At 45.4% G+C, this 13,950-nt stretch overlaps 1 protein-coding gene across 3 annotated transcripts in view; it reads right to left on the bottom strand.

Moving 5' to 3' along the window:
• The window catches only part of Tcf20 (transcription factor 20), a 103,703-nt gene that overhangs the window by 40,774 nt on the left and 48,979 nt on the right, over nucleotides 1-13,950 (bottom strand). For all 3 annotated transcript variants that reach the window (XM_015501833.2, XM_015501834.2, XM_015501835.2), the window contains one exon: nucleotides 5,939-11,698. In XM_015501833.2, coding sequence (XP_015357319.1) covers nucleotides 5,939-11,662 — 5,724 coding nt within the window. In that variant the 5' untranslated portion in view covers nucleotides 11,663-11,698. Of the gene's footprint in view, nucleotides 1-5,938; nucleotides 11,699-13,950 lie in introns of those variants that run through there.

Here is a 13,950-nt window from a genome sequence, read left to right as displayed (position 1 = left end):
TAAGAGACAGCATCCAGTATCAGTGCTATCATGTTGTGATATAAAGAGATACCACACAGTGTTAAGGAAAAAAGATAATGAGATTACAGAAAAAAGGTAGCTGCTCTACCCTGAAAGTTACAGGAAAAGAGGGAACAGGCTGTGTCTTCCCTAAGAGAATGTGTTATACAGACCAGCCCAGGACAGAAGTATGGGCTGAGATAACAGAGCAAGTGGCTGCCAGGAAAAAAGTGCAGAGCAGGAACAATCACCGCAGCTGGGTGTATAGAGCAGGGTGCTGGAGGGCAGAGACCAGGAGCTGAATATAAGGGGGCGGCTTCAGCAGGACCGGGCTGGTGGTAGCTGCATTGCCAGGCTTTGAGAAACACCAACCTTAAGAAGCACATAGACAGGAATTCAGAGAACATGTAGGATTAATGGCTTTACCTTACAGTGAATTATGCAGAGCTAACTTTCTTATCTGGCTGCTTGTGATATTTCAATTAAGTTTCATTTTCATAACATAATCAGTCTGTTAATATTTTTATATTTGTCAAATGTTTTCTATTTATAATTTTTAAATTATATTTTAAAACTTACAAATTGAAAGTAAATTAAGGAGGGATATTGACCTGTTATATGGGGGGTAGCATATCATCCATTATTTAAACTTACATTAAAAATAAACCTTAAAGCTGGGCATAGTAGCACATGCTGTAATCCCAGAGACTTGGGAGGCTGAGGCAGGAGGATCACCAAATTAAAACCCAGCCTGAGCAACCTAGTGAGGCCCCAAGCAACTTAGTGAGACCCTGTTTCAAAATTAAAAACAAAAAGTGGGGGTTGGGATTGTGGCTCAGAGGTATAACGCTTCCCTAGCATGGGTGAGGCTCTGGGTTTGATCCTCAGTACCACATAGAATAAGTAAAATAAAGATATTGTGACCAACTACAACTAAGAAATAATTTAAAAGCCGGGGTGTGTGTGTGTGTGTGTGTGTGTGGCATAGTGGTTGAGCACCCTGGGTTTAATCCCAGGTACCTGCCCTCCGCCTCCCAAAATACAGTCTCTTTAATATACTGACTGAAGAAATTTTTAAAAAATTAATGTAAGCTCAGTTCTTCACATGACTTGTAGGGTTAAAAAGAGATGAAATATTCCTCAAGGGAGCTGTTAAGAACAAGTCTGGGAGAGGGAGGGAGGGAAGGACAGGTGGCTCTCCCACCTGTAGGGCAAGTCTGGGGTGTGCTGTCTCGAGGGCTCCATGGCCACCAGATCAGGTCTCTACCACAACCCTGCAAACCTCACACTCCTCACCACCTCAAACACGATTTGTATTTATTAATACCCCTGTTTAGGGGCGAAACTTTCGTAACACCATTCGGATCAGAGGTCAAAAGTGGACAGAAACAAAGGGAACAGTGCAAAAGCAGCTAAAAAGGGAAGGGGAGTTAAGGCCATTCTGTTTGAGACAGGAATGGTCTGGTTTTGGGCAGTTTTCAGACTAATGTGACACAGGGACAGGAACTACTCTGAGGACTTCTTATTAGTTGGTCACAATATCATGCTTGTCAAAACACCAGGTAAATACACAGGCCAAAGTGGATCTCTACTGAAATGTGTGTGGCCTTATCTTTTATGATGGGATTGAGAACATGCTCATTAAAGCAAGACCAGTACTGAATGCATCTGCTAAAGGCTGCGATAAAGTGACCTTGACAAATTGAAACATCATTTATTAAAGAAAAGGCAAGTTTGTGCAATTATATATTAAGAAAAGGAGAATAATAGCTAGATTAATAAAAGGATCTGGTAGTCACAGTGAAACATCAGCTCCAAGAACCAAAAAGCATAACTTTATAAACCATTTTTTAAAATCGATACATCTCAGAGCTATACTAACTGCACATGTACATTAAGCCTCTCAGTTGATTTTTTTACTCTGGAGTAATGGAACACTATTCTCTCCCTTCCTATCTCAGTACTTGCAAGAATAAAACAGATGTACAAGTATTTTGAAAAATTAACTTCCAAATATAAAGATAGTATTCTATTTTTATTTTCATTTTAAAAAAGAGTTAAACAGAGAAGGATCAATGGAAGAGAAAGGAAATAAGCTTAAAGCTGCAGCATGAGATTTACAACTGGTGAAGTGTTAGTGAAATTACACAAGAGCCCAGAATCTATGTCCAGAGCCTCTATTCTACAGGATCATGTAGTTAAAAATTACTTTTTTTCTTGGGGATAGGGGTATGGGGGAGAGTACTGGGGCATTGAGCATAAATGTTCTACCACTGAGCTACACCCCCAGCCCTTTTTATTTTTTAATGTAAAATAGTCTTACTAAGTTGCCCAGACTGGCCTTGAACATGTGATCCTCCTACCTTAGCCTCCCAAACAGCTGGCATTACAGGTACGCATCACCATAGCCAACTAAAATGACCTGTATTTTTATGGTTTGCTTTAAATGAAACCTCCCAACATTTTGTCCCTTGGAGAGCATAGTTAATTTGAAGCACTTCTGAAACAGTTGAGACTGAAACTGATGTTTTAAAAAGCAAAATATACTTTCAGTGTTTGGTACCTAGAGTACTCTGTCATTGGAACCATCTGGTCACTGAAAGCTAGGGATGAGGGTTAGAAAGAGACCAATTGATCATATTTGGTACATTTGTTCCAATTATAACATTCCATATTTTATTTGGGGATCAAATCTGACAAGCAGTAGACTAAATAATCTCTTTTTAAAGAAATGGATTCCTGATTGGGCATCTTAAGAGGCAGGCTAGCTTTTCACCATGCTTTCAAAGAAGAAACTGAGGCTTAGGGTGGCTGCGTCATTATGGGGCATCTTTTACCTCCTACAAACTAAATGTGACTAAAGATACAAATGCTAGGGATTTGGTGGGACACTATTTAGCTTGATTACTTGTCACCAATTATTGCTAAAGAATGCTCAAGTTCTCTCTCTCTCTCTCTCTCTCACACACACACACAAACAAAACGCACCAAGAAATGTTAACAATATTAAATGTTGAAACAAAACGCTTGCAGATGGTCACATACCTCCCTCAAACATCAAAATAAACAAACCCACCAAATACCAGAAAAAAAATTGACCAGTAGGTCATCAACTTGGGCATGATGATTAATGAATTACTGAGTGCTCAAATTTAACTTTTTAAAAAATTCTGTACCTTAGGTTCTTAAATTCTTATATCTCTTTATGATCTCACATTTTAAAATGTTTTTGGGTCTAAACTTACTAAAGGAGGTAAATATATTTCAAACTTGATGTTTCAGAGTGACGCTGATAATGGAAAGAGCAAAGAGAGGGAGAAAAAAGTGCATGAGGGAGCCCAAGAGGGAAAGGCAAGCTCCCATGTGACTAAATTAGAAGGCTTCCATTTCAAACGTATATATTACATATTCCTCATTAAATAATTTTTTGTGTGGTGCTGGGGATCAAACCAGGGCCCCACACATACTAAACTGGCATTCTACCACTGTACATTTTTTACTTTCCTAGTATTTCTTTTATATTAGACACTGTTACAATGCAAGGATAAAATCCAGTGTATGGGTGAGGGAGAGGTTACTATGAGGTCCAAGACGACTAGGATCCTGCCTGATAAAATTCTTCTTAACTACAACTGAAATTCATTTATATATGTCAACTAACAAAAATACAGTAGTCTAAAAATGGGGGGGGGGCAAACTTGCAAGACTTTTGAAAAAGGAGAGAAGAGGTATTCAAGTTCTGGAAGTTGGAAACAGGGTAGATGAGAAAAAGTGATATGGTGGCCTGAAAGGGAGCAAACAATAATATGCAATGAAGTCATCACTAGAATGCTGGCCTCCGTATGGCACAGACTAGGGAAGCTCAGGTCCTCAGTAAAGGGGTGAGGTGGGGCTGGAAAAGGAACATTTTCTCAGTTTTTATGAGGAATTAGCTTCCTACCTCAATCTGACTTAACAGAGAGGAAGGGGGCACACTGAAGACAAGGGGGGCGCCAATATCTGCACACTGAAGGCCAAAATCACCCCCATCCACACTCACCCACCCCTCCACCTGGCTCTTTTGAAGAAATGGATTCCTGATTGGGCATCTTAAGAGGCAGGCTGGCTTTTCACCATGCTTTCAAAGAAGAAACTGAGGCTTAGGGTAGCTGTGTCATTATGGGGCATCTTTTACTTCCTACAGGCAACCAGTTGGTGCCTCTGCGTAGAATATTTCAAGATTCCTCTCAGGGAAAACTGACCTCGGAGAGAAGACCGGCAGATACTGACTAAGCTTCCTTCTACAGGGAGGACCACAGGCCAACAAGCCTTGCACATACTGAAACCCAGAACTTCAGATGATTTCTTTTTAGTATCTCTTTCTCTTCTAAAACTACAAATACATGGCCAAGGGTAACAGGCATGTGAAGAACCTCCAACAAGAAAGAGGAAAATAGAAAACAAAAATATTTAGAGAAAAGTCTTTAAAAAGCAACCTGCAATGTGCTCAAAAAGTTAGTATCACCATAAACCAAGCTGATAATGTTTTCAAAATCAGTACGTTTAGAGTAAAAAGGCTCTTTAAAGTATCAGAAACAAAACTAAGTACATGAATTGAAGAAAGCATGGAGAAATTAAAACAAGACAACAAAGAAATGGAATACAACACAGAGAAGCAGCCCAGAGGAGCAATCCAGGAAGGAAAGGCAATTCCTTATCAACAGGAATTATGGAAAGAGAACAGAGAAACCAGAGGAAGGAAATCATGAAAGAAGAAATAACAAAGGACATATTTTCCTGAACTGAAATATGTGACTGACTGTACAGGTGGAACAGTCTCACAGAGCCAGCATAATGAGACCTACTCCTACTTGAGATCTGAGAACCTGAAGGAAGAAAGGAGATCTTCCAACCTTCCAGAAGAGAACAATGTAAAGGGTCCTGTCTTCTCAACTGCAACACTGGAAGCCAGAGGGCAAGTCACCAGCAATGAATTCAAGAGGAAAATCACTTCAAATCCAGAATTTCATACCCAGCCAATTCTCAATTAAGCATGAGGGTGGAATAAAGAAATGTCCAGAAAGACAAGATGGCCACATACACCACAGAACCTCTCAGGAAACTACTAAAGGATGATGTACTCCCTTTAAGGGAAGGCCCATTTTTAAGGAAGAGGCAGACATGGCACAGGAGACAGGAAACAAAGCAGAATACGGAAATGAAGGCGATGAGCCACCTCAGGATAAGGGTTAGAAAACAGGACTAAAGAATAAATACCCTGACTGGAAAATGTGGATTAGAAAGATGTGGTTCAAGAAAATAGAAAGCAAATGAAAACAGGAATTAAATCTACAGCAATAAGACATTTTAGAAGAAATATAATCAGGGCTGGGGATGTGGCTCAAGCGGTAGTGCGCTCGCCTGGCATGTGTGCAGCCCGGGTTTGATCTCAGCACCACATACAAAGATGTTGTGTCCGCCAAAAACTAAAAAAAAAACATAAATATTAAAAAATTCTCTCTCTCACTATCTCTTAAAAAAAAGAAATATAATCATAGCATACTTTGTAGTACAAACATCAAAAATGAAAATTTAAATGAAAAAAAAAAACTCAATCAAGAACATAGACAGCTGTAAAAGTTATTATTCTAAAACAAGAAACTAGCAGAGGCAGCACCTTCTGAAACCTGCACTGTTGAAACTGGATGTCTACTGGAAGCAGGAGTCAGGGCTGAAGGTAGAGCAGGGTCATTTCACAGCCAATGGCATGACTTTATGGATATGTGTTACTGATGAAAATAAAAGTTAAAACAAATCTTCCAAACTACTCACTCCACTGTCTGCCCATCATTTGGGGCTTAGGAGTTTGTGATATGTAAGAATAAAGACTAAGATTGAAGAAATGGAACCAGAGTGAAGTCATAAAAGCCCAAGCTGGTAAGGAATTTCTCCTACTCACCATCTCTCTGGCTATTTCCAGCGCTTCCTGCAGGCCATAGAGCCTGCCACAGACCAGGTAGATTCCATTGGCCCAGAGAATACAACCCTCATGGACCCAAAATTCGTTGCTGTCAAGAGGTAGTTCAGGGATTTGTAACTCCAGCTCGGGGCCACCTTCTGACGTGGTGGGCACAGAGGGCTTTGTGTCCAAAACAGTCTTTTCACTGCTGCCCTCAGTGGCTGCTTTTTTACAAGGGAGCCCCCTGGACAGGGACCGGGGGCCTCCACCACAGTCTTCTGAGCGGTGGCGCCGCTTGAACCTGGGGTGTGCAGCCAGGCTCCTCTGCTCCTTCTGCTGCTGCTGCTCCTCCTCCTCCTCAGTGTCCGTCTTGGAGCCATTGGAAGCACTTTTGTGCCGTACCTTGACTTTGCTCTGCATTTCCGTGGCCCTCTTGGGAGGTGGATTCTTCGGGAGAGTGGCTGCATAATCTTGGGGATAAAAGGGTCCAAAGAGGTCACCCATGTTCCGGTAACTGGCCCACTTGCCACACAGACAGCAAACCAGGTGCCCCATAACAGAAGACTCTGTCACCACAGGCCCCTGCAGCATAAAGGACGAAGCTGGGAGCACCTTGCTTTCAGTGCTACTGGGGGGAGGGGTTAGGGACCTCTGACTTTTCCGACCCCTCACCAATTTGGTCTGTTCCTCTTCTTCAGCATTGATGATTGTACAAACGGCTCCAAGTTCACACTTATTTACTACATGAATATAAGGGAAAAAAGACTTGTTCTTAGCATCTGTTTTATCCAATGGCTGAGTGGCATATTTGAGCTTGATCTCAGGTTCTTGGGGCTCTACGATGGGAACTGCTTGTTTGGTTTTCCGCTTCCTTGGCTGGGCTCCAGGCTTCCTTCTCTCCCTCCTTTGCCTCTGCTTTTTTGGCTTTGGCTCTCCATCTGCAGAACCTTCTGGTATCTGAGGGGGTTGGGGTGGTGGAGGTGGTGGCTGCTGCTGTTTCTTTTGCTTATTCACACTACCTATGGGTCTCCCCTTCTTCTTTCCTGATGGGAAATATCCCTTTGGGGGGAAACTCTCTTGTTTGGGTGAAATTGTCACTGTATCATTCTCTTTCTCTTCAGCCTTGGGGTTTGCCTCTGGGGCCAATATGCCCACTGGAGCTACATTCTTTGAGTCAGGAAAGAGTAAAGGTGCTGCTCCGCCCAGAGAACCATCTGGTCTCCCTTGGTTACTGCCAGGCTTCTGTGAGGTTGCTGCTGTCATGGCACCAGGGGGTTCCTTTCCAGCGGGTACTGTTTCTGGATGTGTTTCTGCCTTTACTTTGTCGTCCCCACTGCCATGCCACTCTTCTGAAGACCTCGGAAGAGGCTTTTCAACATTTAACTCCTGGTTGGTTGGACCGACTAGGTCGGACACTACCTCACCTTTTCTCTTCTCCATTTCAGCTTCTTGAGCAGCCACAGTACCACCCTCTGGAGGACCACTCTTCAGAGACAATATGTCATCCAGCGTGACCGTGTCTCCTCCTGCCTCTGCACTGTTTGCAGATGCACTCCGCCTAATATTTGGGGACGTGATCTTCTGAACTATAGCTTCCAATTTCAGTCCCCGTCCTTTCCGTGGGGGCAGTATTTTGGTCTTAGCAGGGCTTGTAAGGGTAACAGCAGGACAGTTTCTATTATCTGGGCTCGGGAGGTCCTTGGAGGAATCTCTCTTAGGGATAGACTTGATGTCCTGACTGTGAGAAAGGTGCGCGTAGGAATTGAAGGCTTTATCGGTGCCTTCTTTTGATGGGTGAAGGAGGCGCCCTTTATCATCAGCACTAGTGTTCTTTAGATCTTGTGACTGTCTCTTACTGGGGATGGGAGAGATAAAAGAACGCACACGCCTCCGCATGATTAAGGGGTTTTGAGACGAATGATCCTCCTGACCCGGGAGCCTCAGCATTACATTACTAGGTTTGGATGACTGTGTAGATTCAGCTAGTCCGTGTCCATCGGTCTCATGTGGTGGCCCGTACCTTTTTTGATTAGACATTCCTGGAGGACCACTGCTCTTAGCAGGAGAAGTTTGCCGAGAAAGATCCCAACAAGATTCTTGTTGCAATTTCTGGGAGCCATGCTTCAATTCCATGCCTTTGTTAGGCAGGCCGTCACTAGACATGAGGCAGCGTCCTGCTTCCTGACCGCTGGGGTCATGGTATGTCCCTACAGGTGGCCCATACATCATACCGTCTTTGTCGTTTTTCAGAGGGCTCCGTACTCGGTCAAGAAACTGCTGCTGCCGTGGGCTCTTCCGTGGCCCCTCTTGCCTGTGTTGAGCCGCAGCAATTACTCCCTGAGCAGAACTGCTGCTCCAGTCTTTGTATTCCTCTTGCTGCTGTTGGTACATCTGTCTCTTATAATGGAGCTGGGAATTCAAACCTGCGTTAGGGTCCCCATAAGCATGAGCCCGAGTGTTTGTGTGATAAGCAGAGGCCAGGCTTTCTGAGTTGGGAGAAAAGGGAGCATGCAAACTCCTGTTGGCCCTCTCTGAAAAGGTCATGTGTGGGTTCATGTGATGAGGGTCTCCCCCTGGGCCTCTGCTTCTTCCGGGAGACATTTTCAATTTTTCTGCAAAATCATGATACTGAGAAGGGGACCGACCCCTCATAGCCTCCCGACTACCAACTCTGCCAGGGACCCGACGCATTGGTGTGGGCCTGCTGTCTTGTGGGCCATAGTCTGAAAGGGAATCATGGGCCGCTGCTCCAGGGCTGGCATTGCCGCGGTAAGACTCATGCTTGATGCTAGCGGGATGGCAGTGGTCTCCAGATTTCTTGTTGTTGAAACTAGCTTGGGATTTGGATTGTTCAAAGTCTTCCTCTTTTATCTGCCCACTCTGGGATTTTAGCTTTGTTTCCATGGATACCAACCCACCTGGAAGAATGACTGACTGACTTAAACTTGGGTTGAGACGTTCATTCCTCCCAATTCTGGTGTCAGCACTCATGTGTCCCAGTGAGTGAGCACCTGGATCCCTGACAATCTGTCTTAGTGGAGAAATATCACAGATCACTGACCTCCTTTCAGAGAGGGAGCCCCCGGGTTCATGGGCTGATGATGGAGGTTCTATTTCAAACTTTCTGGGAATTGGATAGTCAGCCAAATTGATCTGTTTCATTTCAGAAGCAGTGCTGCTTGATTTCCTTTCCCAAGGGCCCCAGTGGGGGTTTTCTAACAGGGATCCAATGCTTTTGTTCAGAAGGCCCCTGCTAGCTAATTCATTGGTCTGACTGACTAAGACGTTGGGCCTCGTGGTTCCTTCTAGGCCACCAGCCATCCCCTGATGCTCCTGAACACTCCTGGAATACCTCCTGTCTGGGTGGTGGTGGTAACCCTGAAGCACCTCCTGCAGGAGGCTTGGGAACTTCTCATTTCTACCCTTTCGTTCCCCATGGCCAGTGAAATCCCCCTTTTCTTGCCCTGTAGCATACTGGGGAAAGCCACTGACATTTCGCGGCACCGCTGACCCAAAGCTGTCTTTGTAACTATAGCGCAGGCTTCCAGGAGACTTGCTAGGCTCAGTTCTGCCTGTGAAACTGGGACCCACTGCAGAGTGACCACTCTGGCCATTTCCCTCTCCATTGTGGTTGGAGCTATTATCACCATTCTTGTTTCCTTTGTTCCCTCCTCCTGGAGGCTCTGGCTGTGGAAGTGATGTGTGACTGCCTTCCTTTGCCCCACTGTTGCTAGGTGGCCTCTGAGTGGCTGCAGGTTCGTCCTCTTGGGAGCCTTTATCTTGTCCACCAGGCTTTTCTACCCGACCTGTCATGGCTTCCCTGGAGACAATTACTCCGACTGTCTTCTCATTGACTTTTGGGTTCCCCTCAGATGACAGTGATGTGTCCTTGGCTCCTGGTGAGGTGGCCTCTTCTCTAGCTGCAGGACTGGCACTGAGTCTGGGAGGTTCATTCTGAGCACTTTGTGCTGGTGAGGAGCCAGCTTTCTCTGAGGCTCCACCCTTGTAGGTGGTATCGGAACTGGTGCTCTGGCCACTCAGCTGCCTCACTCTCTCACCTTGATCCTCGGAGCTGCTAGAGCAGCCTCCATCCAATGACTCTGCCATAGGGGACTTCAGTTGTTCCTCGGGCTGCGAGGAGCCTTCTGAGTTTGTGCAGCTATCTGCTTTCTTAGATGATGAGGAGGGCCTCTTGGAGGTCTTCTTCTGAGGTGTCAGGGCATCAGAAAGTAACATGTGTTGGACAGTATTAGGAAGATTGGCCACCTGAGTACTCAGGGCACTCAAACTACTCAACCCGGGATCCGTCAGCCGCTTTTCTGGCACCCCTTCTATCCCAAACCCTTTGAAGCCTGAAGCATGAGAATTAGGACTGGGCATCATAGACGGGGTTGGACTGAGTTGAGGCATTAACTGTAAAATTCTGTTTCTGGAACCCATGGGCACGTTGCCTTGCCCACACTGGAGATTCTCCCCACTCTGCATGAGCGGAGAAGGGGTGGAGCTACAGCTCGGAGACTGGACAACAGAGGCAGCTGGAGAAGGGTTGGAGATGGGGCTGAAGTTCTGGTGGAACTGCATAGGGGACCTCACGGGAACCTCAGGCTGGTTGTATTGCCCCACCTGGCTTTGTAGGGGCACTTTGGTGGCAGCATTGGTGTACTGCATCACATGCTGAGGTGGATGCTGCTGTTGCTGTTGCTGCTGCTGCTGTTGCTGTTGCTGCTGCTGCTGCTGTTGTTGTTGCTGCTGCTGCTGCTGCTGCTGTGGTGGTGGCTGTGGCTGCTGCTGCCCCTGCTGGGCCCCTTGTGGAATCTTTGCCTGTTCAAAATTTTTCATAGATTGAGGCTGATAGTTATAGTTTGACTGTGTTCCATAAGCCTGTGCATTAGAACCTACGTTGTGCCCTTCATACTGAGATCCAGCATTCACACTGTAGCTGCCATCATAGCTCTGTCCAGACTGGCTAAAACGCTGTGGTGAAGGGAAGGAGGAGGAGGAGGAGGAGGAAGCAGAAGACTGGTAATGTTGCCCAAACTGACCTACTCTTAACTGGTATCCAGCAGCAGAGGATGGTAGAGTTGAGGGCCGCTGCATTGGCTGTAGGTGGGATGAGCTGGAGGCTGGTTGGCCAGTGGCCTGTGGCAGCGGTTGATGGGATTGGTAAAGCTGTTGTCTCAGCTGCTGTACTTGCTGCTGCTGCTGCTGGCTGGAAGCCTGCTGTTGGTACTGAGCACTCCCAGGAGAAAAAGGCCCTGTGTAATCCTGCTGATAATGAGACACACTACCAAGGGCAGAGTGCTGTGCTTGAAATTGGCCCACATGACCTTCACTCCCATACTGATTGCCAAAGCTGCTCCCCTGGGGAGGTCCATAGCTCTGCACTGGCCCAGAAGGCCTTCGCTGAGGAGGCTGTGGGGTTCCTGTCGCCACGGGATCTTTGTTGCCTGCCATGTAGTAAAAATCTCCAGTCTCTTTCCTGAAGCCCTGGTAGCCTTGATGGCCAGAGGTCTCACTAGCCATTGCTGCAGCAGCTGCTGTTCCTCGACGTCCCCCACCACTGCTGCCTCCACTGCCACCACTGCCACCACCGGCACCCCCAAAATTCTGGAACATCTGGGCCTGACGAGGGCTGAACTCTTCTATCCGGGATGAGCCGTGTACCTCCTGTGGGTAGCTCTGCTGGTTTCCGTGGTAACTGCTTTGCTCCCGGAAGGACTGCATACTGTTCAGCAGCACAGCAGCAGGCCAACAGCCCTCCTGGAAATGAAAAGAAAGCAAGCCATGAGACCATGCATCTCCTCAACACCAGCAAAACCCACCTGAGACAACGTGGATGCCCAAACAGAGCTGGATAGTTGAATTGCATCTCCTTTTTTCTTATCCTATCCATTTCTGATAATGCACACAAGCAGGGGAATGGTCTAAAGAATGAAACAGGAGTTTGTGGTAGAATGAAAAAAACACTGTATATACAAAGTCAATGTAGTTTTTAAAGAATTTCATTATTAGACAAATGAGCACTCAAAAGTCTACTGGATTAAACAGGGGCAGGGGGCTATGTTATTACTGTCAATGAAAAATAATGTTTAAATGAGTCTCCCAGAAGTGGGGGGAGGGCCCTACTGTGGTGGGGGAGGGGTGAGAAAAAACATTTTCATTTCTTTGCTTTACTGTATTAGACTGACCACTGTGGGTCTCAAATAACCATAGGCAGTCACTCCACAGTCTGCTTATCCCAATCCCTGCCTGAGAACTGGTCTGAGAAGTAAGACAGTTCTTCATATCCAAATGCACATTACTGGAGACTCACTGTAACTACCAACTGCCTGTGATATCCCCAGGACACTCAATCCTCATCACTGTATGGATTCCCTACCAACTTCTTCTTGACACATAATTTTGTCCAAAGTACCCCTTCTCAACCACCACCTCAGCTCCCAGGTACAAGCGGCTGGCTTAAGCCAGACAGGAGCAGTGACTATTCTTTCAGACTCCTAGAAGTGTGCAAGAAGTTACAGCACATTTTATTCCCCACCTGGCTTTTCATTTGCCAATCTAGTAATCACAAACTTGTACCTAGCCACTTCTATGAAAGAAAGAACTGGAACATTCACTTAGCAGGATGGCAAACAACGAGAAGAATATAAAGCTAGGACACATGCACTTCCCAGTCATCCGATTGGGCCACCATGTGGCATTACTTTTGCTAATGCATCATCCTTTTAAACAATCAAGAGCTGATTTTATTTTTCCTTTTGCCTGAGCTTACCTCCTTCTCGGTCAGAGATGAATAAGACAAGGTCAAACTGCTCCAAAAATTGTTTAAAAAGCACCTATGAAACATCAACTAGTAGATAGGCCCTAACAGACAGCTTTCTTACAATGGTTCATGAAGCTAGTTTTTTAGTCCCTCTTAGGAGGACCTGAATGGAGTTGCCCACAGAAAAGGCAGTGATACTTTTTAAAGGTAAGTCAGATTCACCAACTCTTTGATCCTGGACTGGGCCACCCACACTTCTGCATAGCAACTCTGGTCTGCCTGCCACGCTCTTTCCCCAAGCCACATGGCTTGTCTCTCTCATCTCCTTCAGGTCTCTAGGCAAGTGTCACCTGACTGCTACTGCTTTCCCTGGCCAACCTATTAAAAACAGCTTACACTACACCCTCACCCTGGCTCTTAACCCAACCCCACCCCTGTACTTATTCCCATCAAATGCATATATGCAACTTGTTTGCTGTCTCTGATTAGCATGTAAACTCCTAAAGAGCAAAGACTGCCTGATCCTTGTCATGCCATTAACAATAAGTAGCATGTGGCAGGCATTCTGCATGAATGATTAAATAGTATTAAGAACTAGGCCTTGGAGAACTAGACTAGAAGTCACATTCAGAAATGGTGCTGTGGGGGTGAGAAAATTGCAGGAAGAGAAAACAAAACATGCTCAACCTAAATGCAGAGCTGGAGGATACTGAAGACTTGCCTGTCAAGTCCTATAGATCCAGTTCTAAGGGAAAACCCAATTTAGCTTGGATACATATGAGAAGTGTGGGGAAAGACTTAAGAAAGTAAACATGGACCATAATGAAAGATGATCAGTGACTCCAACCTCTGAAAGCCTGACACACTTCTTCCTGAAATAGCTTACATCTAAAGTATTAAGTCTGATAATATAGTCACATGACACAAAGCCATCTTTAAACATTCACATATCCCCCCCCCCAAAAAAAAAATCTAAAGAAAACTGTTTCTCATACTCATCAAGGCCTCTGGGATGGACTGCTGTTTCTCTGTTCCAACAAATCTGCTAGACAGGTATTCTATTGGTATAGCTACTTCAGCATTCATTATAATGCCTGATACTGTTCCGACTCTAACGTGCCCTAACTCATTTAAATTTCACAACACTAATATCATGATTTTACAGAAGAGAAAACTAAGGCATGGAGTTCACAAAGCTCCAAAAACAGCAAGGCTGACAGCCAGTTCTTAATGCTACCCTACCCAGAGG

This window comes from Marmota marmota, unplaced genomic scaffold, assembly GCF_001458135.2.
Source record: "Marmota marmota marmota unplaced genomic scaffold, marMar, whole genome shotgun sequence".
NCBI lineage: Eukaryota > Metazoa > Chordata > Mammalia > Rodentia > Sciuridae > Marmota > Marmota marmota.
The sequence above is the reverse complement of the archived record's forward strand: the minus strand, read 5'-3'. Positions and strand labels throughout refer to the sequence as shown.